Source organism: Oncorhynchus keta, chromosome 28, assembly GCF_023373465.1.
Source record: "Oncorhynchus keta strain PuntledgeMale-10-30-2019 chromosome 28, Oket_V2, whole genome shotgun sequence".
Classification (NCBI taxonomy): domain Eukaryota; kingdom Metazoa; phylum Chordata; class Actinopteri; order Salmoniformes; family Salmonidae; genus Oncorhynchus; species Oncorhynchus keta.
The window spans coordinates 16,545,802-16,572,166 of NC_068448.1; the positions used below are offsets into that span (position 1 = coordinate 16,545,802).

The 26,365-nt window shown below is 42.0% G+C and overlaps 2 protein-coding genes and 1 long non-coding RNA gene across 5 annotated transcripts in view; 2 read left to right on the plus strand and 1 right to left on the minus strand.

Annotated features, from left to right (window-relative positions):
• The window catches only part of LOC127913229 (cAMP-dependent protein kinase inhibitor gamma-like), a 41,881-nt gene extending 37,556 nt beyond the window's left edge, over window positions 1-4,325 (plus strand). For 2 of the 3 annotated variants that reach the window (XM_052485039.1, XM_052485040.1), the window contains exons 2-3: window positions 3,234-3,418; window positions 3,663-4,325. In XM_052485039.1, the coding sequence (XP_052340999.1) occupies window positions 3,265-3,418; window positions 3,663-3,745 (237 nt within the window). In that variant the 5' untranslated portion in view covers window positions 3,234-3,264 and the 3' untranslated portion in view covers window positions 3,746-4,325. Of the gene's footprint in view, window positions 1-378; window positions 1,175-3,233; window positions 3,419-3,662 lie in introns of those variants that run through there. The other variant, XM_052485038.1, reaches the window with a different exon arrangement.
• A 1,023-nt stretch (window positions 4,326-5,348) lies between these two features.
• LOC118360718 (adenosine deaminase-like) lies at window positions 5,349-25,290 on the minus strand. The gene is made up of 11 exons (XM_052485037.1): window positions 25,126-25,290; window positions 20,019-20,080; window positions 19,313-19,435; window positions 13,390-13,533; window positions 12,853-12,968; window positions 11,598-11,722; window positions 10,385-10,456; window positions 8,498-8,599; window positions 6,493-6,560; window positions 6,194-6,323; window positions 5,349-5,930 (listed from the first exon to the last, which is right to left on the minus strand). The coding sequence occupies exons 1-11, from the start codon at window positions 25,282-25,284 to the stop codon at window positions 5,826-5,828; spliced, it is 1,206 nt and encodes a 401-aa protein (XP_052340997.1). The 5' UTR covers window positions 25,285-25,290; the 3' UTR covers window positions 5,349-5,825.
• On the plus strand, window positions 13,540-14,283 carry LOC127913230 (uncharacterized). Its single transcript, XR_008085347.1, has 3 exons — window positions 13,540-13,954; window positions 13,999-14,063; window positions 14,152-14,283. It is a non-coding gene; the product is annotated as an uncharacterized LOC127913230 (long non-coding RNA).
• Window positions 25,291-26,365: the final 1,075 nt, after the last annotated feature.

The window sequence follows — 26,365 nt, forward strand, 5'->3', positions numbered from 1 at the left end:
AGCTAATGTAAGCTGAGAAGAGGAAGACCCAGCAGGGAGGAATGAGTAGCTAATGTAAGCTGAGAAGAGGAAGAGGAGGGAGGAATGAGTAGCTGATGTCTGCTGAGAAGAGGAAGACCCAGCAGGGAGGAATGAGTAGCTGATGTAAGCTGAGGAGGAAGACCGAAGGGAGGAATGAGTAGCTAATGTAAGCTGAGAAGAGGAAGACCCAGCAGGGAGGAATGAGTAGCTGATGTAAGCTGAGAAGAGGAAGACCGAGAGGGAGAAATGAGTAGCTAATGTCTGCTGAGAAGAGGAAGACAGGGAGGAATGAGTAGCTGATGTAAGCGTCTGCTGAGAAGAGGAAGACCGAGCAGGGAGGAATGAGTAGCTAATGTAAGCTGAGAAGAGGAAGACCGAGCAGGGAGGAATGAGTAGCTGATGTCTGCTGAGAAGAGGAAGACCAAGCAGGGAGGAATGAGTAGCTAATGTAAGCTGAGAAGAGGAAGACCGAGCAGGGAGGAATGAGTAGCTGATGTCTGCTGAGAAGAGGAAGACCAAGCAGGGAGGAATGAGTAGCTAATGTAAGCTGAGAAGAGGAAGACCGAGCAGGGAGGAATGAGTAGCTGATGTCTGCTGAGAAGAGGAAGACCAAGCAGGGAGGAATGAGTAGCTAATGTAAGCTGAGAAGAGGAAGACCGAGCAGGGAGGAATGAGTAGCTAATGTCTGCTGAGAAGAGGAAGACCAAGCAGGGAGGAATGAGTAGCTAATGTCTGCTGAGAAGAGGAAGACCCAGCAGGGAGGAATGAGTAGCTAATGTAAGCTGAGAAGAGGAAGACCGAGCAGGGAGGAATGAGTAGCTAATGTAAGCTGAGAAGAGGAAGACCCAGCAGGGAGGAATGAGTAGCTAATGTCTGCTGAGAAGAGGAAGACCCAGCAGGGAGGAATGAGTAGCTAATGTAAGCTGAGAAGAGGAAGACCAAGCAGGGAGGAATGAGTAGCTAATGTAAGCTGAGAAGAGGAAGACCCAGCAGGGAGGAATGAGTAGCTAATGTAAGCTGAGAAGAGGAAGACCCAGCAGGGAGGAATGAGTAGCTAATGTAAGCTGAGAAGAGGAAGACCAAGCAGGGAGGAATGAGTAGCTAATGTAAGCTGAGAAGAGGAAGACCGAGCAGGGAGGAATGAGTAGCTAATGTAAGCTGAGCTCGATAGTCTCTCTTCTTTTCTCTCTCCCCCGGTCAGCCTTTGCACTTTTGAAAGGCTTAATATGTATAAAGAACGTATTGTAAGTTTGCACTGTTCATGTGAGTAGTTTTTAGACAGTCAAAGTTAAGTGAGTGATTGGCTTGAGGGTTTGAGTCCCTGACCAACGCTCCGTTTTTTATTTTATTTTAATAACTTGTAATTAGGTTGGCAAATTAGCTCTGACGCTAGCGCCATTAGCCCACTGTGCAGAAATAGAAGGGACATTTCACTGTCAGCTCTGGATATGGTACAGACTATTTGTATAGCTCAACATTGAGATAGTCATACCCCTCACACTGTCGTGTCAACTTGAACATAATTGTGGTGGTTCAAATGTTTATTTTTTTAAATTTCCTTTTTTTCCACAGTTCCAGCCTGGTTTCTCTCAGCTTTGTTTTGTTGGCCTCAGTAAGGCTGTCCCTCTCCCTCCCCCTCTCCATCAGACAAGAGCAGGAAATGATTTCAGTTCAGGTCACTCCTCCCTTCAGACAGACGCTGTAGGGTCCCTCCTTCCCTCAGACAGACGCTGTAAGGTCCCTCCTTCCCTCAGACAGACGCTGTAGGGTCCCTCCTTCCCTCAAACAGACGCTGTAGGGTCCCTCCTTCCCTCAAACAGACGCTGTAGGGTCCCTCCTTCCCTCAGACAGACGCTGTAGGGTCCCTCCTTCCCTCAGACAGACGCTGTAAGGTCCCTCCTTCCCTCAGACAGACGCTGTAGGGTCCCTCCTTCCCTCAGACAGACGCTGTAGGGTCCCTCCTTCCCTCAGACAGACGCTGTAGGGTCCCTCCTTCCTCAGACAGACGCTGACAGACGCTGTAGGGTCCCTCCTTCCCTCAGACAGACGCTGTAGGGTCCCTCCTTCCCTCAGACAGACGCTGTAGGGTCCCTCCTTCCCTCAGACAGACGCTGTAGACTGTAGGGTCCCTCCTTCCCTCAGACAGACGCTGTAAGGTCCCTCCTTCCCTCAGACAGACGCTGTAGGGTCAGACAGACGCTGTAGGGTCCCTCCTTCCCTCAGACAGACGCTGTAGGGTCCCTCCTTCCCTCAGACAGACGCTGTAGGGTCCCTCCTTCCCTCAGACAGACGCTGTAGGGTCCCTCCTTCCCTCAGACAGACGCTGTAGGGTCCCTCCTTCCCTCAGACAGACGCTGTAGGGTCCCTCCTTCCCTCAGACAGACGCTGTAGGGTCCCTCCTTCCCTCAGACAGACGCTGTAGGGTCCCTCCTTCCCTCAGACAGACGCTGTAGGGTCCCTCCTTCCCTCAGACAGACGCTCCCTCCTTCCCTCAGACAGACCCTCCTTCCCTCAGACAGACGCTGTAGGGTCCCTCCTTCCCTCAGACAGACGCTGTAGGGTCCCTCCTTCCCTCAGACAGACGCTGTAGGGTCCCTCCTTCCCTCAGACAGACGCTGTAGGGTCCCTCCTTCCCTCAGACAGACGCTGTAGGGTCCCTCCTTCCCTCAGACAGACGCTGTAGGGTCCCTCCTTCCCTCAGACAGACGCTGTAGGGTCCCTCCTTCCCTCAGACAGACGCTGTAGGGTCCCTCCTTCCCTCAGACAGACGCTCCTCCTTCCTCAGACAGACGCTGTAGGGTCCCTCCTTCCCTCAGACAGACGCTGTAGGGTCCCTCCTTCCCTCAGACAGACGCTGTAGGGTCCATCCTTCCCTCAGACAGACGCTGTAGGGTCCCTCCTTCCCTCAGACAGACGCTGTAGGGTCCCTCCTTCCCTCAGACAGACGCTGTAAGGTCCCCACATGTAAGTTGAACAGGTATAAACACACATTTATTCCCATGTCCATCTAATACCTAACCAGCAATAAGTAAAGCTGAACTGTGTTAGTACGCCACTGACAGAATAAGGGAATATGGAAAGTATTATGTATGTGACGTGTATCATGATGTGTGTAATGTACAGTGTCTATTTTGTATACATCAGTACCGGGTGTCTGAGACAATTTTCCCCTTGGGACATTAAAATGAATCCTATCCTATCCCTCTCTGCAGGTGTAATGAGGTGTCTGATCATGGACAGATAATGGATGTGGAGACAACAACACCGTACTCTGACTTCATTAACTGTGATCGTACAGGCCGCAGGAACGCAGTACCTGACATACAGGGACAGGGGGCAGCAGCCAGCACCAGTGAATTAACCAAAGACATGGAAGGGCTGGACCTGAAGGTGGCGGGTGAGTGTGTGAGTGTGTGTGTGTGTGTGTGTGTGTGTGTGTGTGTGTGTGTGTGTGTGTGTGTGTGTGTGTGTGTGTGTGTGTGTGTGTGTGTGTGGATAGATATAGCCAGGTGTTTGTGTTCTACATCTACATTCACTTAGTCAGCATTACCTCCTGCCTTCTCTCCCAAGCCATCTCCAATCTATTGACACTTGTGGGCACTTTCTTGGTTTTAATGGACCATGTTTCCCGTGTCTTTCAGAAGGAGACTCTGGTGCATCACCAGCCCCTGAGGGTGAAGGGTTGACCAGCCAAGAGGCCCAGGGAGGCGAGGGCCCATCCTAATCCACCTCACAGGAGTGGAGAGCGGGACACGGAGAAGAAGGGACAGAATAAGACAGAGAGAGGATCTCCTGAATGTCCTGCCTGACTAGACCCTACCCCTCTCCTAACTCAACAGTGATGACATCTCTCACTGTGTAGCTTTGATGGAGCTTTGCTGGTCCAGCTGCATGATCCTTCTCCTTTATCAATTGGCATTGTGGGAAATGTAGTTGACAGAACAGTTGTTGACAAGTAGGACTACATCTGTTCTTTGCCTAGAGGTGCTGCTGGGCTACGGTGGTAAAGGAAAAGTTCTCACATCACTATGAGAATGTACCAAACTTTGGATCTATGTCTTTCCAGATGTACTGAACACTATCCTTTCTTAGAATGAAATGTTGTTGTTCTAAACCTAACATGGAACTATCATCAAAAACGAGCTACGCAGAATCTATAATCATGTTTGCCATTTATTTTGTGTTTATTATTTTACCTTTTGTTTTACAATAATAATTGTAGTATCATATTTATTTCAAATGGTTCTCTGATACCTTTTGTAATAGTCATTTCTTTTCTGTAATAAAAGGTTTATCTTCTGTTACGGTATGTGCATACTTTTGCTGTTGGCACAACTGTAATCTTATCTTCAGAATACCATTGCTGCCTGGGGCACTCCCGGAATCTTTCATTTTCTTCAGTGAAGCTTCTTTCAGTGGTCAGAACTTGTACATTCAGTGGTCAGAACTTGTACTTTCAGTGGTCAGAACTTGTACTTTCAGTGGTCAGAACTTGTACTTTCAGTGGTCAGAACTTGTACTTTCAGTGGTCAGAACTTGTACTTTCAGTGGTCAGAACTTGTACTTTCAGTGGTCAGAACTTGTACTTTCAGTGGTCAGAACTTGTACTTTCAGTGGTCAGAACTTGTACTTTCAGTGGTCAGAACTTGTACATTCAGTGGTCAGAACTTGTACTTTCAGTGGTCAGAACTTGTACTTTCAGTGGTCAGAACTTGTACTTTCAGTGGTCAGAACTTGTACTTTCAGTGGTCAGAACTTGTACTTTCAGTGGTCAGAACTTGTACTTTCAGTGGTCAGAACTTGTACTTTCAGTGGTCAGAACTTGTACTTTCAGTGGTCAGAACTTGTACTTTCAGTGGTCAGAATTTGTACTTTCAGTGGTCAGAATACTGCTAGTGGGATTTATTTAGTTCTCAAGTAGAGTTGCAGTTTTCTATAGATTTTTTGAAACACTGACGTTAGCCAAGATGTGCCCGTTCAAAGACACCCATCGCTGATGGAAGTTGAATATTTGAGGTTATCATCAATATTTCCTAATGCAGTTTAGTGTACATTGGAGTGGTCACAGGAAGCCAATTTACAGCATATAGGACAGTGCCCTAGCACCTCCATGTTGTCTTTTTTTTGATGAAGGAGAAGAAGTGTTTGAGTGAAGTGGTACTCATGAGCAAGCTCTATGTTCCTGGTTCCAGCCTGTGCTTTTCCAGTAAGATATGCTGCTGCTCTGTAAGAGCTGCCACTCAAGTGGTTTACATTTGAACTAAACTGTCCATAGTGAGGTAAGGTCCATATTACAGTTGATTCTGATACTCCTTCAATAATGACAATTTTAAGATGCAAAAGCGTTTTTATTATAGATTTTGTCCGTATTTTAACGTCATTGTCCTCAATGGAAGAAATGTATTAAATGGAACTGCTTTTCAATTAGTAAAATGCAAAAATTACAAAATGTTTCACTAAATCTACCTCTGAGAAAAACCTCTTATAGAAGTTACTCTAAAAAGGGTAAGACCACTTCAGAAGGCTTTACTCTCCACCAAGTGAGAACAGTACAGCAGTAGATAGAGTACGTCACCTAGTGCTCACAACTAGGACTACAACATTACATTTTTGATCATTTTTGGTATAGAGCTGGTTTACCTGAAGCATTCCCAATTTATTTTAAAATGTGGGGTAAGAACTCTATTTCCACCAATGGAAATGTAAGTTGTTGGCATGACGATTCAAATAGTCTATACGACCTATCTTACTTGGCAAAGTGGTTGGTGCCTGGGTTGTTGTTGCAGCTCTGATCAGTACTTAATTTAAAAGCCAGTGTTCTCCACCATTCCATAGGCTTCGTACAACTTGTTAATAAGATCCTTCTTCTCCTTCTCAGGCAAGAAGCTGGAGTTAGCGGAGTTTATGTTCTGAAAAACGAGGTGAATGAGAGACTTATTAAACCATAAGGGGAGAGTATACTGTAGTATTTAATGGTATTATCAACAGTCGCATAGTATTTCATAGCCTATTCCTGGATCTGTTTGTGCGGCCAACTCCTTTGGTCATTAATTGTCATGTTAACAACCATAGGATTTAGCAATACAGCATAAACAGATCTGGGATCAGGCTAAATATTTAATGGTATTGAGCTGCCAAGCCAAATAGGAAGAGATAAAATGTGTTTTCTTACCAGTCTCTTGAATTCCTCCTCGGTGAAGCCCATGTAGTTCTGGGCAGTGCTGTAGTCTAAGTGCAGGGTGGAGTTGAAAATCAAAGGGTCGTCTGTGTTCAGGGAGTAGTTGGCCTTATCCTTTCTGAAGCTACACACACAACATTCAGAGGGGATAAGTAAACCCAGACAAAAATGAAACGGTTAAAAAAAAAGGTATTGTTTCCAAACGCCTGTTACAATCTTTATGGTATTGGGTTGTTGAAACTTTATCAGAAGTATCATTCATAGAATATGATGAGTATTGAAAGATGGCTTACGTGATGACAGGATGCTTGGTGAAGTCTGGATCACAGGCTCCAGTCAGTTTGCTGGATATGGGACACACCTGTAAATCACACGGCATTCCTTCCTTACAGAACAGTAGCCTTGTCTGCCAGGATTCTAGGCTGTAGTTGGACACATGGCTGGTGAAGGAGACTAGTTCTTGGTTGCCTCCCAATAAACTCTCCTTCCTCCTGAAGTGTGCACATGTTCACTACTCCCCACAAGTTTAAAATACTTGTGTTGGCTATGGGGATTTTCCATATACAGTGCTTTCGGAAAAGTATTCAGACTCCATGACTTTTTCCACATTTTGTTACGTTACAGCCTTATTCTAAAATAGATCAAATGAATTTGTTCCTCAATCTACACACAATACTCTATAATGACAAACTGGAAATACCTTGGAAAGGCACACACCTGTCAGAGCAAAAACCAAGCCACGAGGTGGAAGGAATTGTCCATAGAGCTCCGAGACAGGATTGTGTCAAGGCACAGATTTGGGGATGGGTACAAAAACAATTCTGCAGCATTGAAGGTCCCCAAGAACACAGTGGCCTCCGTCATTCTTAAATGGAAGAAGTTTGGAACCACCAACACTCTTCCTAGAGGTGGCCGCACAGCCAAACTGAACAGCTGGGAGAGAAGAGCCTTGGTCAGGGAGGTGACCAAGAACACGATGGTCACTCTGACAGAGTTCCTCTGTGGAGATGGAAGAACCTTCGGGAAGGACAACCATCTCTGCAGCACTCTACGAATCAGGCCTTTATGGCAGAGTGGCTAGACGGAAGCCACTCCTCAGTAAAAGGCACATGACCGCCCACTTGGAGTTTGCCAAAAGGCACCTAAAGGACTCTCAGACCATGAGATTCTCTGTTCTGATGAAACCAAGATTGAACTCTTTGGCCTGAATGCCAAGCGTCACGTCTGGAGGAAACCTGGCACCATCCCTACGGTGAAGCGTGGTGGCAGCATCATGCTGTTGGGATGTTTTTCAGCAGCAGGGACTGGGAGCCTAGTCCGGATCGAGGGAAATATGAACGGAGTAAAGTACAGAGAGATCCTTGATGAAAACCTGCTCCAGAGGGCTCAGGACCTCAGACTGGGGTGAAGGTTCACCTTCCAACAGGACAATGACCCTAAGCACACAGTTGAGACAACACAGGAGTGGCTTTGGGACAAGTATCTGAATGTCCTTGAGTTGCCCAGCCAGAGCCCGGACTTGAACCCGATCGAACATCTCTGGAGAGACATGAAAATAGCTGTGCAGCGACGTTCCCCATCCAACCTGATCGCTTGAGAGGATCTGCAGAGAAGAATGGGATTAACTCCCCAAATACAAGTGTGCCACGCTTGTAGCGTCATACCCAAGAAGTTGTAATCGCTGCCAAAAGTGCTTCAACAAAGTACTGAGTAAAGGGGGTCCGAATGCTTTTGTAAATAAGTATTCGTTTTTTAAAATATATATATAAATTTGCAACAATTTCTAAAAACCTGTTTAATCTATTTTAGAATAAGGCTGTAACGTTATAAAAAGTGAAAAAAACGTCTGAATACTTTCCGAATGCACTGTACCAGTAATTTTACTTTCAAATCCATGTAGGAAAGTAGACCCTTTGGGAGAAAGGAGCTATTAATTGGGACACAACGCTTGTGTAATGTCTCTTCATGACCACCAGAGGTCATTGCACCAGCCGCCTTCATGGTAGGAAAAGGCTATAAGTCCACAACCTGATGCCCAAACCAATATTTTATTTAATAAAATTATTAAAATTAGGTTAAGGTTAGGGTCGGGGTTAAGGATTTGGTTAGGGTTAACGTAAAGGTCACTTTTTAGGTTTTTGCTAGTCGGTTTAAGCGTCAGCTGTGTAGCCTCTCCATACATGGTAGGATCTATTTATCTTGTTTTATGAGGTATGCTCATACATCATGTAATATTCTGTGTACGAAGTCTAATGTTACTTTACATTACAGGTGAAATATAAATGTGTACGTTCTTACCTCAAAATGCATATTCTGCTCCAGGAGTTGTTTGTACAGCACTTGGTCCTCCAGTATGTTGTAGCCATGTCCTATTCTCTCTGCTTTCAGGACCTCCACAGCCTGAAGAAGTCATGCAATATGTGTCAATCAGTTTTGTCAAAATCCTCTCACGAACAGAACTACTGGCTATTCCTGGCAACATGCTGTCTTTGGTTGCATAGTTGCCTGACATTTTAGAAATATGGCTTTCATAGAAAGTAATTCACATAGGCTAGTGAAGAATTCCAGGGTGACGTGATATTGGCTAGTGATGAACAGACTAGTGCGCTCTGTGTACTCAGTAGTTTTACTTGTTTCTATCTGACAAACAAACTGTATTTACGTTCTTATAAAAGAGGAGATATGTTTTCACAATGCAGTGTCACTTATAACATGATAACAGTTCAGTGAGAGACGTTATGACGTACACTACCAGGCAACATTTTGGACACACCTACTCATTCAAGTGTTTCTTTATTTATACTATTTTCACCATTTGTAGAATAATAGTGAAGACATCAATACTATGGAATCATGTGGTAACTGAAAGTGTACAACAAAACATGTTTTAGATTCTTCAAAGTATCCACCCTTTGCCTTGATGACAGCTTTGCATACTCTTGGCATTCGCTCAACCAGCTTCACCTGGAATGCTTTCCCAACAGTCTTGAAGGAGTTCCCACATATGCTGAGCACTTGTTGGCTGCTTTTCCTTCACTCTGCGGTCCAACTTATCCCAAACCACCTCAATTGGGTTGAGGTTGGGTTATTGTGGAGGCCTGGTCATCTGATGCAGCACTTATCACTCTCTTTCTTGGTTAGATAGCCCTTATATTGGAAGTGTGTTTTTGGTCTTTGTCCTGATGAACAACAAAGGATAGTCCCACTCAGCACACCCCAGATGGGATGGCTTATTGCTTGTTAGCATGCTGGTTAAGTGTACCTCGAATTCTAAGTAAACCAGTGTCACTAGCAAAGCACCATCACACTTCCTCTTCCATGCTTCATGGTGGGAACAACACATGCAGAGATTATCTGTTCACCTACTCTGCGTCTTACAAAGACACGGTGGTTGGAACCAAAAATCTCACATTTGGACTCATCAGACCAAAAGACAGTTCTCCACCGGTCTAATGTCCGTTGCTTGTGTTTCTTGGCCCAAGCAAGTCTCTTCTTATTGGTGTCCTTTAGTAGTGGTTTCTTTGCAGCAATTCAATCATGAAGTCACAATGTTGAGATGTCTGTTACTTGAACTCTGTGAAGCATTTATTTGGGCTGCAATCTGAGGTGCAGTTAATTGCTGATTTCTGAGGCTGGTAACTCTAATGAACTTATGCTCTGCAGCAGAATAACTCTGGGTCTTCCTTTCCTGTAGCGGTCATCATGAGTGCCATTTTCATCATAGTGCCCCTACTTTGTCACAACACAACTGATTGGCTCAAACGCATTAAGAAGGAAAGAAATGACCACAAATTAACTTTTAACAAGGCACACGTGTTAATTTAAATGAATTCCAGGTGACTACCTCATGAAGCTGGTTGAGAGAATGCCAAGTGTGTGCAAAGCTGTCATCAAGTTAAAGGGTGGCTACTTTGAAGAATCTCAAATATAAAATATATTTTGATTTGTTTTAACACGTTTTTTGTTTACATGAGTTTGTGTTATTTCATAGCTTTGATGTCTTCACTGTAGAATAATAATGTAGAAAATAGTACGAATAAAGAAACTCTTGAATGAGTAGATGTGTCCAAACGTTTGACTGGTACTGTAGGTGTTGCTGTTGTGTGTTGAGAAGTAGAGAAAGTACTATTTGAACTGTCAAATATATAATGGTCCCCAAAGGCTGTACAGGAAAGGGAAGCTCACCTCTTTCACCACAGAGGCAGGGCCTACCTCTCCAGCATGGACTGTTCTGTGGACCCCACATCTCTCAGCTTCCTGTCAACAAGGTCACTCACATCAACACCAAGTTAACATGAGAAACATCTGGCTTTGACAGTTAGTCCTGACTGAAATACCTTCCATTGTCTTGAAACTGTCATTATACATGGATGAACATAGTCATAACATGATTCCAAGAGCCCATGCTTCGGTAAAGAGAATGCATTATTTTTTGCCAAAGGCTAGATTGGTAAGATTTGCATCTCACCAACATTTGAGAAATGTCAGATCTGCTTTTGACAAAACCCAGCTTAGAATTTAAGACCTCTGAATTTAGAGCTTGTACAGTTATAACTGTCTATTAGTATCAGCGTGGCACTCTACTAAGAGCATGTTAATTCTCCGACTCCTAGTGTTTGGAAATGGACTTCTTCACACTAATGATTTAAACAGATGTCAACATGTCCACATTTATCACTTCAGCCGCTGGTTGACCTTACCACAGTGTTCCCAGATGTTATCCTGGGGGGAATGATTGAGTGGCTGTGTGTTTAATTCAGGAACCACCAGAGATAGAACAAACTACGCAGTTGAAACACTTAAGTGGCATACTTTGGACAAATTGCCTAAATTTGGTCATCATGAACATGGTGAATAGTTTCACTGATTCAGTTATTGCTCTTGAGAGAGTTTTCTGTTGCAAGAAATTGCAGACCGCCAACTGTCTGTCTAAAGCGACCTTCAGGTCTCCATTTATGGGTATATGTATAGAGAGTTGATGAGTTATAATGATAAGGTGTAAATTATTGGCTAGTTATAAAACAAATCAACCAATTGTAGGCCTTTTAAGGTCTGAAGTTCTGCAATAGCCCCAATAAAGATTGGTTGTACTGTAACTCTACTATCTGACAACGGGTAGCCAACAGTGTCAAATGTGATTTTTTTTTCTTTCATAGTGTCACAAATTTTAAATTCTTGTGCAAGTTGGAGGGTGATCTGCCACCTTTTTAAGCAATAAAAATGAGCATGGTATGCTGCATGACAGCGTTCAGTAGGAAAGTGGTTAGCGTCATATCCTGCTGAGGCTAGCTATTGTCTTGTATCGTGGCCATGAACCATGCATGCATGGAACAGTTACCTACAGCACATACAGAATGAATTGGCCACGAGGGTTCAAAGTTGGGCCGTGGTAAGTTACCTCATAGGCCATCCTGTGTCCTGGGTAGGCCTCACAGTTGAGTGACTCGTCTCCTGCCAGATCAATAGCCACCACTCCATCCTTCTTGTACTTCTTACACAACTCCACCACGTCCTTGGACCAGCCTGCGCAACGCAACAACCCAAGACCCAGAGACAGGTCGTTTTCAAATGCAGGATGTTTGATTTGTGCGGATGTTGGTGAAATGTTTTCATGCTAGATCTATGACCTAAAGGTTATCTGAATATCTGCTGCTACGAATGAGAGACATTGTGAATCATGTCAAGCATCTCCGTGAAAGCTAGTGTAAAGCAATGGTTGTAAAGGTCAAATTGTTCAGTTCCAAACTTAATGTTAACAAAAGCAGAACAAAATACAAAAAACAAAATACTGACAACAGAAAACTGTTCACTGGAATGTTTGCCTAAAATAGTCAGTTGTATTTTGTTGCATGTAATAACAAAAACAGATACTATGCTCTGTGAAGTCAGAAAGTTACCTATAACCAAATTCCTTTACTGCTGGGACTATTCTGGACTGTAACATAGGAGATTTGGCTTGAAACTTTTAATTCAGTGATAAGCCCCTTTTTACTGTCTGCATTAGGGTCAGCAAATGGTGACATTAGCTAAGGAGAAAACTCAATAAGCACAGCATCACACCTCCTCACATATAGATCAACATCATTGAGTGGGGTTGAAATGAAACAAGACATAGTCAGACGATGCCCAAAATAGGAGCGAGTATTTTTGACTGGGAGATGTTTGGCCTGCAACTTAGTGTGATGAGGATCACAGACAGAGGACTGCGGACAGGAAAACAGACAGAGGACTGCGGACAGGATCACAGACAGAGGACTGCGGACAGGAAAACAGACAGAGGACTGCGGACAGGAAAACAGACAGAGGACTGCGGACAGGAAAACAGACAGAGGACTGCGGACAGGAAAACAGACAGAGGACTGCGGACAGGAAAACAGACAGAGGACTGCGGACAGGAAAACAGACAGAGGACTGCGGACAGGAAAACAGACAGAGGACTGCGGACAGGAAAACAGACAGAGGACTGCGGACAGGAAAACAGACAGAGGACTGCGGACAGGATCACAGACAGAGGACTGCGGACAGGATCACAGACAGAGGACTGCGGACAGGATCACAGACAGAGGACTGCGGACAGGAAAACAGACAGAGGCAGACAATAAGGAGGGGCTGTGTTGGGCCAGACAGACAGGACAGGACCGTGAGGGCATTACTTGGCATGTGGCGCATGCAGCACAGAATGGACCTGGCTATGATGTTGAATGCCTTCTCTCCCTCGGCCAGACCCTGGTTCACCAAGCAAACAACCTCATCTGGGCTCAAGTCACCTCTGGGGAAGAGAGTAAAATCAACACACAGAGAACTCTTCAATGCATTGCAATGTCACATTTTTTTATCTCTAAGAACAGATACCTACATGAACAATACAAGACTGCAATCAGAGAGCACAAGTAACTCAAAGAACTGTATTGTGCATGTCCATATAGTAATTAGACATCAAATGGGAAGATCTGTAGCTCAGTTGGTAGAGCATGGCGCTTGTAACGCCAGGGTAGTGGGTTCGATCCCCGGGACCACCCATACGTAGAATGTATGCACACATGACTGTAAGTCGCTTTGGATAAAAGCGTCTGCTAAATGGCATATATTATTATTATTATTATATTAATCACACATACAGTATGTTTCAAAGGCACGCTTTTCTGTCATCTACTTTACCGGATCAGAAACATATAGTATCATCCACGTACTCTTTTTGGTTCCATGGAATGGGTTCTACGTCAGTGTTAGCCAGAAAGTGTGGGCTGTATCTGACTTCAACGTAGATCACCCCCTCTTTGGCTTTGTCCTCCACAAACTCATAGGCTATCCTCTTGATCGCCTCTCTGTCACCACTGGAAAGTTCACAGAAAATCAGAGGAAGCCCAAGAGAAACAACATAAATATTTACTAAACTATGGCAGATAATGAATAGTCACCAGCAAAGGCCCTACATTTGCTTTAGATTCCATCACAACATGTTCATCCAGTTACAAATGAAGATGTTGGAAGAAGCTATATTTCAATGTACGACACGTAAAATACAGGAGACGTTCTAGGAACAGCCCATTGTTCTTTACGTCTCTTCCCTCTTGGCCTGCAGGGTTAGTACTGGGTATTACAGGTTTAGTAACAGGGTATTACAGGGTTAGTGCTGGGTATAACAGGTTTAGTAACAGGGTATTACAGGTTTAGTAACAGGGTATTACAGGTTTAGTAACAGGGTATTGCAGGGTTAGTAACAGGGTATTACAGGGTTAGTACTGGGTATTACAGGTTTAGTAACAGGGTATTACAGGTTTAGTAACAGGGTATTACAGGTTTAGTAACAGGGTATTACAGGGTTAGTACTGGGTATTACAGGTTTAGTAACAGGGTATTACAGGTTTAGTAACAGGGTATTACAGGTTTAGTAACAGGGTATTGCAGGGTTAGTAACAGGGTATTGCAGGGTTAGTAACAGGGTATTACAGGGTTAGTACTGGGTATTACATGGTATTACATGGTAGAAGTGTTTCTCTAAATGACAGGAGGGTAATATGATGGTAAATCCTCAGCACGCCACGCCAGGAGGACTATTACTGTCACAGAGAGAGCCAAGTGGCTGAACCAATGCTCCCTGTGACCCCTGACCTGAACTTGACTGGCACTGCTACTGCTAATATGACTAACTGTCAGCAGGAGAATATGACTATAAGTATCCCTGTATGATAATGAAGGTAAAGGACATAAGATCAGCCTGTGTACAGTATTTGAGGGATGACATAGGGTAGGGACCACCAATCACATTAAGCCGCGGGCCAATTCTTTTTTGAGTGGATGGTCCTGGGGCCGGAACATAATTCTAAATCATTTGTAGACCTACACGGCAAATTGACTGCAAGAAGCCCAAACATATATAGTGTTTGACATATTTCCTAAATTAAAATAACTTTGAGCTGATTTCCTGGGGATTTTACAGCCATTTATGTTCAACAACAAAAATAATTTTATATATATATATATATATGTTTTACTAATTTGGCTTGAGTTCCACCTATTTGGAACCCTGACATAGGGAATGATAGAATATTATAGTCATTTGTCATTTTCATTTGATTTTGAGCGCATATCATTCTGTTTTATAGTAGACATTTCTGTAAAAGTCCCCGTGGAGCAATGGGTATTCTGGTTGGAGGGGTGGGAAATGTCTGCAAACTCAGTGGGACAGATATATCCAGCATCAATTCCCTTTGTTGATTTTTGACTTAAAAGTTTCTGTTTCACATCACGATTGGAAAACAGACCAGCATTTACACTAGACGTGAATGCCTGTTTCTAACATGCCTGGTCTGAATGCTTGTTGTCTCTCCCTCCGACCCCGTGACCCCCCTCTGTGCCGGTCTATCCGCCAACACACACAACAATTCTGCATGAGCCAAACACAGCTAGCAAGTTCCCCATGTTGTTGTCGTGTAGGGGGGAAGCACCAGATGCAACAACACAGCTTTTCAAGGGAAGGCCTTGCTAAAAAATGCTTCATTCAGCATAACTGACAGCTAGCAGCTTCCCTGGCTGCTATTACAAACCATCATTGGGTCTTTTCATACTTGTTGTGGGCAGTGGTGTAAAGTACTTAATTAAAAATACTTTAAAGTATTGTAGTAAGTCGTTTTTTGGGGTATCTGTACATTACTTACTATTTATATTTTTGCTCCCCTACATTCCTAATGAAAATAATGTGCTTTTTACTTCATACATTTTCCCTGACACCCATAAATACTTGTTACATTTCGAATGCTTAGCAGGATAGGAAAATGGTCCAATTCACGTACTTATTAAGAGAACATCTCTGCTCATCCCTACTGCTTCTGATCTGGCGGACTCACTCGAGCGTGCCTCTGGCTATCCGTAAATTAAAATAAGAAAATTGTGCAGTCTGGTTTGCTTAATATAAGGAATGTGAAATTATTTATACTTTTTGCTTTTGATTCTTAAGTATATTTTGGCGATTACATTTACTTTTGATACTTAAGTATATTTAAAACAACATACTTTTAGACTTTTAGTCAAGTAGTATTTTACTTGGTGACTTTTTCCACCACTGGTTGAGGGAAGTTACTGGTTAGTCTGGTATGGAACTGAACCATCACAGAAAATGTTGTCTTTTAATACATTGTTTAGTTTCAGCAGTGGGTGAGATTTGAGTTGAAGATTTTACTATGATTGTTGTTTTTTTCCAAAAGTACCATCTTGGGGTAAAAATGTGAAATATGTTGATAGCTTTAGGGTTAAATATAAGGTAGTATTGTAATGGGACCGATATCTATAACGACCAATTAGACACTGTAAATTCAGTTGGTTGCCACAGACATACCTGCCTGCATCATGACCTGCTCCTGCATTACATCCACTCAGTAACCAGGAAGAAGACCAATCAAGACTGGTGTTCTTTAAGTGTTCTTTAAAAGCTTGTTGATTGCATTGTTGGCAACAACACCAATTAATCGCGGTCATATAGAGTATATAGACTCTCAACTTCCAACACCATGTAACTGTTGGTAACAGAAATGTTTGTGTTTGCCACTTTTAACCGCACACTTGTTGTTTGTGTACATGGATTTCAGAATGTCCTATGTTTTCCCCCCCCAACACCACTTTACATCAGTTTGTATTGCAGACCCTCTTGCCAAATTGAGTCAAAATATTTTTTAAATCAAGAAAGCATGAGAAGACTTTGCCTTTGTTTTGGTTTGTTTGTCAATTAGGGTGAATACGTGGTCTGTTGTACGGTAATTTGGTAAAAAGCCAATATGACATTTGCTCAGTACACTGTTTTCACTGAGGAAATGTATGAGTCTGCTGTTAATGAGGCAGAGGATGTTCCCAAGGTTGCTGTTGACGCATATCCCACAGTAGTTATTGGGGTTAAATATGTCTACACTTTTGTTGATTGGGGAAGATGCTAGAGCTAAGGATGATGTTAAAGAGTTTAAGTATAGCCAATTGGAATTTGTGGTCTGTATATTTTATAATTTAATTGAGGATACCACCAACACCACAGGCCTTTTCGGGTTGGAGGGTTTGTATTTTGTCCTGTAGTTCATTCAATGTAACTGGAGAATCCAGTGGGTTATGGTAGTCTTTAAAACGTCTTAGGGCTGAGATCCCGCTAACGGAATCGATATGACAACAGCCAGTGAAAGTGCAGGGCGCCAAATTCAAAACAACAGAAATCCCATAATTAAAATTCCTGAAACATAGAAGTATTTCACACCATTTTTATCATTAATGACTAAATGAGGTATACTGCACTATAACTGGAAATAATTCTACCCTGTCTTTCTTGTAGTATTAAATAATGTTTGTCCATTAGGAAGGGGTTATATGGCATGTACCTAGGAAGAAAGGAATGTATGTGGAGATAAGAGAGGACAGGGAGGGCTCCTCCAGAGTTATGGTGTCTGGGGGAGCCTGGAACGGTCAGTTGAGGGGTTATAAACTGTGGTTAGACTCATGAGAAAATCCATCTTTGTGTGTATGTGTGTGCGTAGTTTAGGATGATATAAGAAGGAATGGATTTGTGACAACTTTGGAGCTCTCGCAAATAAATTGGAACCTGATCAATTGTGAGCTGGGAATTCTGTTTTATTTAAGACCAGAACTTTACAAACTCTGGGTATCAGACAGATAAATATAATTGGAATTTATGAACACTGATTAAATAATTACTTGACAAAAACACAGACATTTGTCCAGCCAAAGAGAGGAGTCACAAAAATCTGAAAGAGATAAAATGAATCACTAACCTTTGATGATCTTCATCAGATGTCACTCATAGGACTTCATGTTACATAATACATGTATGTTTTGTTCGATAAAGTTAATATTTATATTAAAAAATCTCAGTATACATTGGCGCGTTATGTTCAGTAGTTCCAAAAACATCCGGTAATTCTGCAGAGAGCCACATCAATTTACAGAAATACTCATAATAAATGTTGATGTAAATACAAGTGGTATGCATGGAACTTTAGATACACTTCTCCTTATGCAACCACTGTGTTGAATTTCAAAAAAGCTTTGGGAAAAAAGCAAACCATGCAATAATCTGAGTACGGCGCTCAGAGACCAAACAAGCCAAAAAGATATCCGCCATATTGTGCAGTCAACAGAAGTCAGAAATAACATTATAAATATTCACTTACCTTAGATGATCTTCATTAGAATGCACTCCCAGGAATCCCAGTTCCACAATAAATGTTTGTTTTGTTCGATAATGTCAATCATTTATGTCCAAATAGCTACTTTTTTTAGTGCATTTGGTAAACAAATCCAAACTCACAAAGCGTGTTCACTAGGAGCAGACGAAATGTCAAAAAGTTCCGTTACAGTCCGTAGAAACATGTCAAACGATGTATAGAATCAATCTTCAGGATGTTTTTAACATAAATCTTCAATAATGTTCCAATCGGAGAATTCCTTTGTCTTCAGAAATGCAATGGAGCGCGAGCTAGCGTCACGAGCTTGTGGCACTCTGCCAGACCACCGTCTCAAAGAGCCTTTATGAGTCCCTCCTTTACAGTAGAAGCATCAAACAAGGTTCTGAAGACTGTTGACATCTAGTGGAAGCCTTAGTAAGTGCAACATGACCAATATCCCACTGTATCTTCAATAGGGAATGAGTTGAAAAAAGGACCAACCTCAGATTTCCCACTTCCTGGTTGGATTTTTTCTTATATTTTTGCCTGCCATATGAGTTCTGTTATACTCACAGACATCATTCAAACAGTTTTAGAAACTTCAGAGTGTTTTCTATCCACATATACTAATGATATGCATATATTAGCAACTGGGACTGGGTTGCAGGCAGTTTACTCTGGGCACCTTATTCATCCAAGCTACTCAATACTGCCCCCAGCCATGAGAAGTTAATTCTAAGATTTGTATTTGGTCATGTATATGTTTTTGCTGTTTGTTCTTTGTTATAGGGCCAAAAAGATTGGAGAAGTGGTTTACCCATTCATCTCCGTTTTGGATAGATAACTCTTTGTGTTTGTGTCTCTCTCTACCCTGTGTGTGTCTCTCCCTCTCTCTTGAGACCCTCCAATCCTGTAACACTACCAGTATGAAGGAAACTAACCGTGACCCTCATTTATTAAGATATTTGTCAAACTCTCACTCTTGAGTTTGACGTCCCTAGCTTGTTCCCAGATCTGTTTTTGCTGTCTTACCAATTCCTATGGTCATTGTTATACTATTGGCACAAATAGATCTAGGTCCATGAAAACCCCTCTCTGTGATAATGATAAGATAACCCCTCTGTGATAATGATAAGATAACCCCTCTGTGATAATGATAAGAAAACCCATTCCATCATCGGGAAACACCCTTCCTGCACCGCTACCTGATGTGGGCTAGTTGATCTGGACATTTCTGACAAGTTATACATATCTCTCTAAGGTATGCATTGACTAACATAACCAGAGGAAATTCTACTATTACAACTTTCAAGAGTGAGTTGAAAGCTGGACAAAGTTCCTTAAAAAAAGGTTGTTCAGTTTGGGAATGTAAATGAAACCAAAAGCTCAGGTGGTTAGTACAGTAGTCAGCATCTAATTATCTCATATCTATCTTTATGTTCAGGGTACTTACGCAATGACGTGCATGTACTCTGCGAACTTGCCAAGGAACTCTGTGAGCGTGGCAGGCTGGTGCACCACACATATGTGTGTCATCTCCTTCACTGTGTCTGCAGGCAGGGTAATCCCACGTCGCCTGAGACAGACAGAGGACTTTAAAAGTACAATCAGCAATATTTAGCTACAACCTGTTCAATGTTCATTTCTCTAGGCTGAAAATGAAAGGAGACCAGGCATTTGCCATTAGGGCCCCTAGACTTTGAAATGGTCTGCCAGATTTAGTGGCTCTTTTTAAATCTCTGTTGAAGACAACCTTTTATGAAGATGCTTTTAATATATGATTCAATGTATTATTTTAATGAAATGTATTTGTTTACTATCTTTGTTTGTTTCTTAGTACTTTTAATTGATTATTTTATGTGAATCACTTTGTTATTTGTATTGAAAAGCACTATAAAAATAAAATTATTATTATTATTATTTCAATTAATTATATTAAGGACATTAAAGATATTTGCTAGTTCAAAAAGAGCACCATAACTAGACCTACATGTTCCAAACACAAAGACTGAAAGAACATCGTATGTCAATTGAACCTAACAGCCTTTTTGTGAAGGGTAATAGGCAATTCATGATTCAAGAGAACTAGCAAAACCAATTTTAACACATTATTTAACTAAAAGAAAAATGCTAAGAACTCAACAGGTTTATGAACTTACCTGGCAACGTCTAGGATCGTCTCCACTCGGATAGCGCCATCAAGATGCACATGCAGCTCAATCTGAAGATAAAAATATGACAAAAATAAAATACAGTGTAGATATTATTAATGTTGTAAATGACTATTGTAGCTGGAAACAGCTTATGTTTTATGCATATCCATTATCAGCAACCATCACTACTGTGTTCCAATGGCATGTTGTGTTAGCTAATCCAAGTTTACCATTTTAAAAGGCTAATTGATCAATGGAAAACCCTTTTGCAATTATGTTAGCACAGCTGAAAACTATTGTTCTGATTAAAGAAGCAATAAAACTGGACTTCTTTAGACTAGTTGAGTATCTGGAGCATCAGCATTTGTGGGTTCGATTACAGGCTCAAAATGGCCAGAAACAAATAACTTTCTTCTGAAACGCGTCAGTCTATTCTTGTTCTGAGAAATGAAGGCTATTCGATGCAAGAAATTTCCAAGAAACTGAAGATCTCATACATTGCTGTGTACAACTCCCTTCACAGAACAGAGTAAACTGGCACTAACCAGAATAGAAAGAGTGGGAGACCCCGGTGCACAATTGAGCAAGAGGACAAGTACATTTGAGTGTCTAGTTTGAGAAACAGACACCTCACCTGCCTCTTTGCTTGACATCATGGGACAATGAAAAGAAATCAGCCAAGACCTCAGAAAACAATTATAGACCTCCACAAGTCTAGTTCATCCTTGTGAGCAATTTCCAAACACCTGGAGGTACCACGTTTATCTATATAAATAATAGTACGCAAGTATAAACACGGGACCACGCAGCCATCATACCGCACAGGAAGGAGATGCGTTCTGTCTCCTAGAGATGAATGTACTTTGGTGTGAAAAGTGCAAAACAATCCCAGAACAACAGCAAAGGACCCTGTGAAGATGCTGGAGGAAACAGGTACTAAAGTAGATTTTTTCACAGTAAAACTAGTCCTCTATCGACATAACCTGAAAGGCCGCTCAGCAAGGAAGAAGCCACTGCTCCAAAACGGCCATAAAAAAAAACAGGCTACGGTTTGCAACTGCACATGGGGACAAATATCGTACATTTTGGAGAAAGGTCCACTGGTCTGATGAAACAAAAATAGAACTGTCTGGCCATAATGACCATCGTTATGTTTGGGGGGATGCTTGCAAGCTGAAGAACACCATCCCAACCGTGAAGCACAGGGGTATCAGCATCATGTTGTGGGGGTGCTTTGCTGCAGGAGGGACTGGTGCACTTCACAAAATAGATGGCATCATGAGAAAGAAAGATTATGTGGATACATTGAAGCAACATCTCAAGACATCAGTCAGGACGTTAAAAGCTTGGTCGCAAATGGGTCCTTCAAATGGACAATGACCCCAAGCATACTTCCAAAGTTGTGGAAAATGGCTTAAGGACAAAAAAGCCCTGACCTCAATCCTATAGAAAATTTGTTAGCAGACTGAAAAAGTGTGTGCGAGCAAGGAAGCCTACAACCTGACTCAATTACACCAGCTCTGTCAGGAGGAATGGGCCAAGATTCACCCAACTTATTGTGGGAAGCTTGTGGAAGGCTACCTGAAACGTTTGACCCAAGTTAAACAATTTAAAGACAATGCTACCAAATACTAATTAAGTGTATTAAAACTTCTGACCCACTGGGAATGTGATAAACGGAATAACAGCTGAAATAAATCACTCTCTACTAGTATTCTGACATTTCACATTCTTAAAATAAAGTGGTGATCCTAACTGACCAAAGACAGGGAATTTTTACTAGGATTAAATGTCAGGAATTGTGAAAAACTGAGCTTAAATTTATTTAGCCAGCAGCATACCACACTGCTGGCTTGCTTCTGAAGCTAAGCAGGGTTGGTCCTGGTCAGTCCCTGGATGGGAGACCAGATTCTGCTGGAAGTGGTGTTGGAGGGCCAGTACGAAGCACTCTTTCCTCTGGTCTAAAAAATATCCCAATACCCCAGGGCAGTGATTGGGGACACTGCCCTGTGTAGGGTGCTATCTTTCGGATGGGATGTTAAACGGGTGTCCTGACTCTCTGTGGTCATTAAAGATCCCATGGCACTTATCGTAAGAGTAGGGGTGTTAACCCTGGTGTCCTGGCTAAATTCCCAATCTGGCCATCAAACCATCACGGTCACCTAATAATCCCCAGTTTACAATTGGCTCATTCATCCCCCTCCTCTCCCCTGTAACTATTCCCCAGGTCGTTGCTGCAAATGAGAATGTGTTCTCAGTCAACTTACCTGGTAAAATAACGGATAAATAAAAATAAATACATTTGGCTAAGGTGGATGTAAACTTCTGACTTCAACTGTATGTGTGTGCCTCCCTGCGTGTGTGTAGAGTCTTGAATTGGACAGTGTTTAAATACATACACAGATCAGGCCTATGACAGCTGTTTCAGTCATGTACAGATTAAGTCATTTTCTGGCATTGTAGTAACAACTCATTTCCTCATGGGCTATTCTTCTGTGGTTTCCTACTTTACTAACCATGACCAATACAAAGCATATAACCTGTTTTATCTATCAACAGGTATAAATGTAATGGAAGAAACTGTTATTAATCATCTGTGTTCTTGTTGTTATAAATGTGTGTCTATAACAGCACGGCAACCTTATTTTGTTTGTGTCACAACCATCATTACACAACTTTATGTAACAGCCATGAGGCCAACAGCACGTTTTCACAAAATGCATGCATCATTTTATAGACAATTAATACTCAAACAATGTGACATGTTGTGTAATGTATAGTCATTACATAACTTCATATAGATCTGTTTCTGTTGCATGGATAGTTGAGGTCAGGCTCATCACGCCCCATACATTCAGTTATTGGTTGATAATCAAGATGTTATCAATGACAAAGTCACTCTTCAAGGTTGTCCATCCCTGTTTATTGTATTACTGCACACACACATTACGCTTCTTGTTATCAGCTATCAGCTCCTCGCCCTGTGCATGTTCTGCTGACGCAGGACCATAACTCCAAAGGGCACTATTGTTTGTGTGCTGGTGCTAATGGGTGGTATATGTTCAAGAAGACTTAGGATCAGTATTTTCTGAAGTGTCTTTCTTACCCCTGGGCCAGTATCTTGTGTATAGGACTAGGAGTGCTGATCTAGGATCAGGTCCCTCCTGTCCATGTTATACATAATTATCCAAAAAGGTCTTTATTACCCCTCGCCTCCTGAACTAATGTCCGAGCAGCACACACACACACACACACACACACACACACACACACACACACACACACACACACACACACACACACACACACACACACACACACACACACACACACACACACACACACACACACACACACACACACACACACACACACACACACACACATATCGTATATATGTGGTAGTAGAGTAGTGGCCTGAGGAAATCCACTTGATATGTTGTGAAATGTAATGTAATGTTTTTAATTGTTTAACTGGCCTTAATTTTGCTGTACCCCAGGAAGAGTAGCTGCTGCCTTGGCAGGAACTAATGGGGATCCATAATACATACAAATCAATCGAGCACTCACTAGGCATTCTCCACCTACTGCGGATGTGCCCTTGATCAAGGCAACTTAACCCCTAACCTGCTCCAGGGTCACTGCTCTGTGGCTGACCCTGTGCTGCTCCCAGCCTGTTGTGTGTTGTTGTCTGTACGTTGTGTGTTGTCTGTATGTTGTCTGTACGTTGTGTGTTGGGGCTGGGGACTCTGACAGCAAAAACAACCACATTACCATTGTCTCTGAATAATGGAACAATAAAATATTGTATTGTTTTTTGTGTTGCCCCTCTATAGGAGACACAGTGGTGCAGTACAAGCTACAGTGTGTGAATTGAATTACACTGTCCGGGTATCAGGAAGAGCAGCTTGCTTAACCTTAATCTCTCGTGGGCAGATTCTAAATGAGACATTACTTTTGGGTAACCAAGATTAATTTACCCTCTACCTCAGTTTAAAAAGGCAACACTGAAACAAGTAGAGTAGCCTACTGCTTATAATCAATAGCCAAACTATCTTATTACTCGTGTTTTTGGTGCATTTTTCCACCATTAATATTTAAACAATGGTATATATGTGTTATATAGGCCTACAGTGTCACCCCTTGTCTTTTGATACTCTAAACACAGCCAGTAGTCTTCATGGGCTTGACACATCAAGATATCTGGCTCCACCAGTAAATGCACCTGCCAATCCCACCACCCTGAGCCACCTCTAGCCTTTCGGGGACGCTAGGCGAGATTTGGTCGGGAGACTGTGTTGCAGTTTTAAAGCAATCTGCAATTATTAATATTTTTTGCCATGGGGCGGAGAACATTTAGCAGTTTTAAAGCAAATTTCCTGCCGTTCTACACATTGTGTCATGTTCACATGATATATGTGTGAGAGTGACTAACTAAATCAACATGCCCTGCGTGCCTGGTTGGTAATTTGGTGATGATTAGGCCTCATACAAGGGTTAGATAGCTGGCTAGACTACCTCACCTAGCAATCTAAAAGCTTTGAGTGACTGACATAAGTGGAAATATACTGATGCTCTAACGTGGTGCCCTACGCCTAGCGCGCTTAGTCTGCCTATAGAAAGAGGCGGCACCACCAATGCTCATCCATTACAGTGAAATGTTATCTAATGCTCAACGTATTACATGCTATGTAAAACCGAAGTGAGTGTGAAAATACCACACAACACTTTAGAAAATGTATCAATGGAAAATGCATCTAGTTAGGATCTTCTTAAAACGTTTAGCTAGGTATTGATGCAAATGCATAGGCTACAGGAACGGCCCACAGATGGCACAACAGTTCATCAATAGTAGCCTACGCTCCCCTTCTACTTTTCGTTTCTTCTAATCACGTGCTTCCTTGATTTTAGAATTTAGAAACAAATGAAAGAGCCACGTCAAACCCTATCATTACCGAAGAAGTACAGCCTACACGGTGACAAGTTTGAGAAGGAATAATAGGGTAATGAATAAATGGTTACAAAGTGGTTGAGAAGGAGAGTAAACAGGATCAATAATAATTTAATGCAACTGTCATTCTGCCTGATACATTAGTCGTCAAATACAACTTACCTTTGGTTTGTTAAATACTATTTGTTCGGTGAAGTGTTCTGCCATTGTGAAGGCTCTCCTGTGTGTGCCGGTGAATGTGAAAGTGCTGACAGCACAGAATGAGAGGCGCAACTTCAAGCTTGTCACGCCCAGGACTCGAATAGCGTTCATTACTACCATTATATACATGTCTAGCTCGCATGGGACATGGGACACGCCTTGATCCTACCCCCAACAACAGCATGCAATTAGGCCCATTGTCATAAACGTGCAAGCAAATCGAGTTTATCTACCGTTATACTATAGAAGGTATTGTAACCAGATAATTAGGTCTACAGATACATTTTCACGGTAACAATGTTTCCACGGTGTAACCAGTAGACTAGTTGTGGTGAGTAGGATTAGCAGCATACAGTAGGTTAATCGTTGGCCAAATGCTTAGAGGTTTACCAATGATCTGATTATGGCCTGTCCAGAGCTACTGTAGCCAGACCAAGTCCTACACATCTAGGGAAAGGAGGAAGTGATACATGTAATCAGTTACATGTAATCTGATTACACATAACAAAAATGTACCTGAATGTACAGCAAAAATATTGTAATCAGATTACAGATACATTTGAAAACTATGATTACTAGGTGATCTACTTTTAAAATCAGAAAGGATGTTTGCAAAAAAAGACATTACAATACAAAATACAAATAAAAACATATTAAAACGTTGTTTTCTAAGTAACATTGAATTCAGCATTGAAAAAAGTGCATGTTTGCTTAAGTTTATTCCTTTGAGACCACAAGACAGAGACCAATGATGACACACCAAATGTGTTTCATGGATCTTTTTGTCTTCTTCTAATGCCTTTTAAAGGTCCAATGCAGATATTTTTTTATCTCAATATCATATCATTTTTGGGTAACAATTAAATACCTTACTGTGACTGTATCAATTAAAATGGTCAAAAAGAAACAAAAATAGTTTTTTAGCAATTAACAATTTCTCAAGCAAGAATTTTGCCAGGACTGTCTGGGAGTAGTCTGAGTGGGGAGGGGGAAACTGAAAGCTAGCTGTTATTGCTCGATGTGGCAAATCTGACCATAATTCTATCCTCCAGATTCCTGCTTACAAGCAAAAACTAAAGCAGGGATTACCAGTAACTCGCTCAATACGGAAGTGGTCAGATTACGTGGATTCTACGCTACAGGACTGTTTTGCTAGAACAGACTGGAATATGTTCTGGGATTCATCCAATGCCATTAAGGA

Excerpts from the sequence above, each read along its gene's own strand:
- LOC118360718 (XM_052485037.1), bottom strand. The coding sequence starts at position 25,284 with ATGGTAGTAATGAACGCTATTCGAGTCCTGGGCGTGACAAGCTTGAAG. Across the intron at positions 8,600-10,384 it reads CTGCCTCTGTGGTGAAAGAG|GCTGTGGAGGTCCTGAAAGC; the intron begins GTGAGCTTCCCT and ends TGACTTCTTCAG. Across the intron at positions 6,324-6,492 it reads ACCAAGCATCCTGTCATCAC|CTTCAGAAAGGATAAGGCCA; the intron begins GTAAGCCATCTT and ends TTGTGTGTGTAG.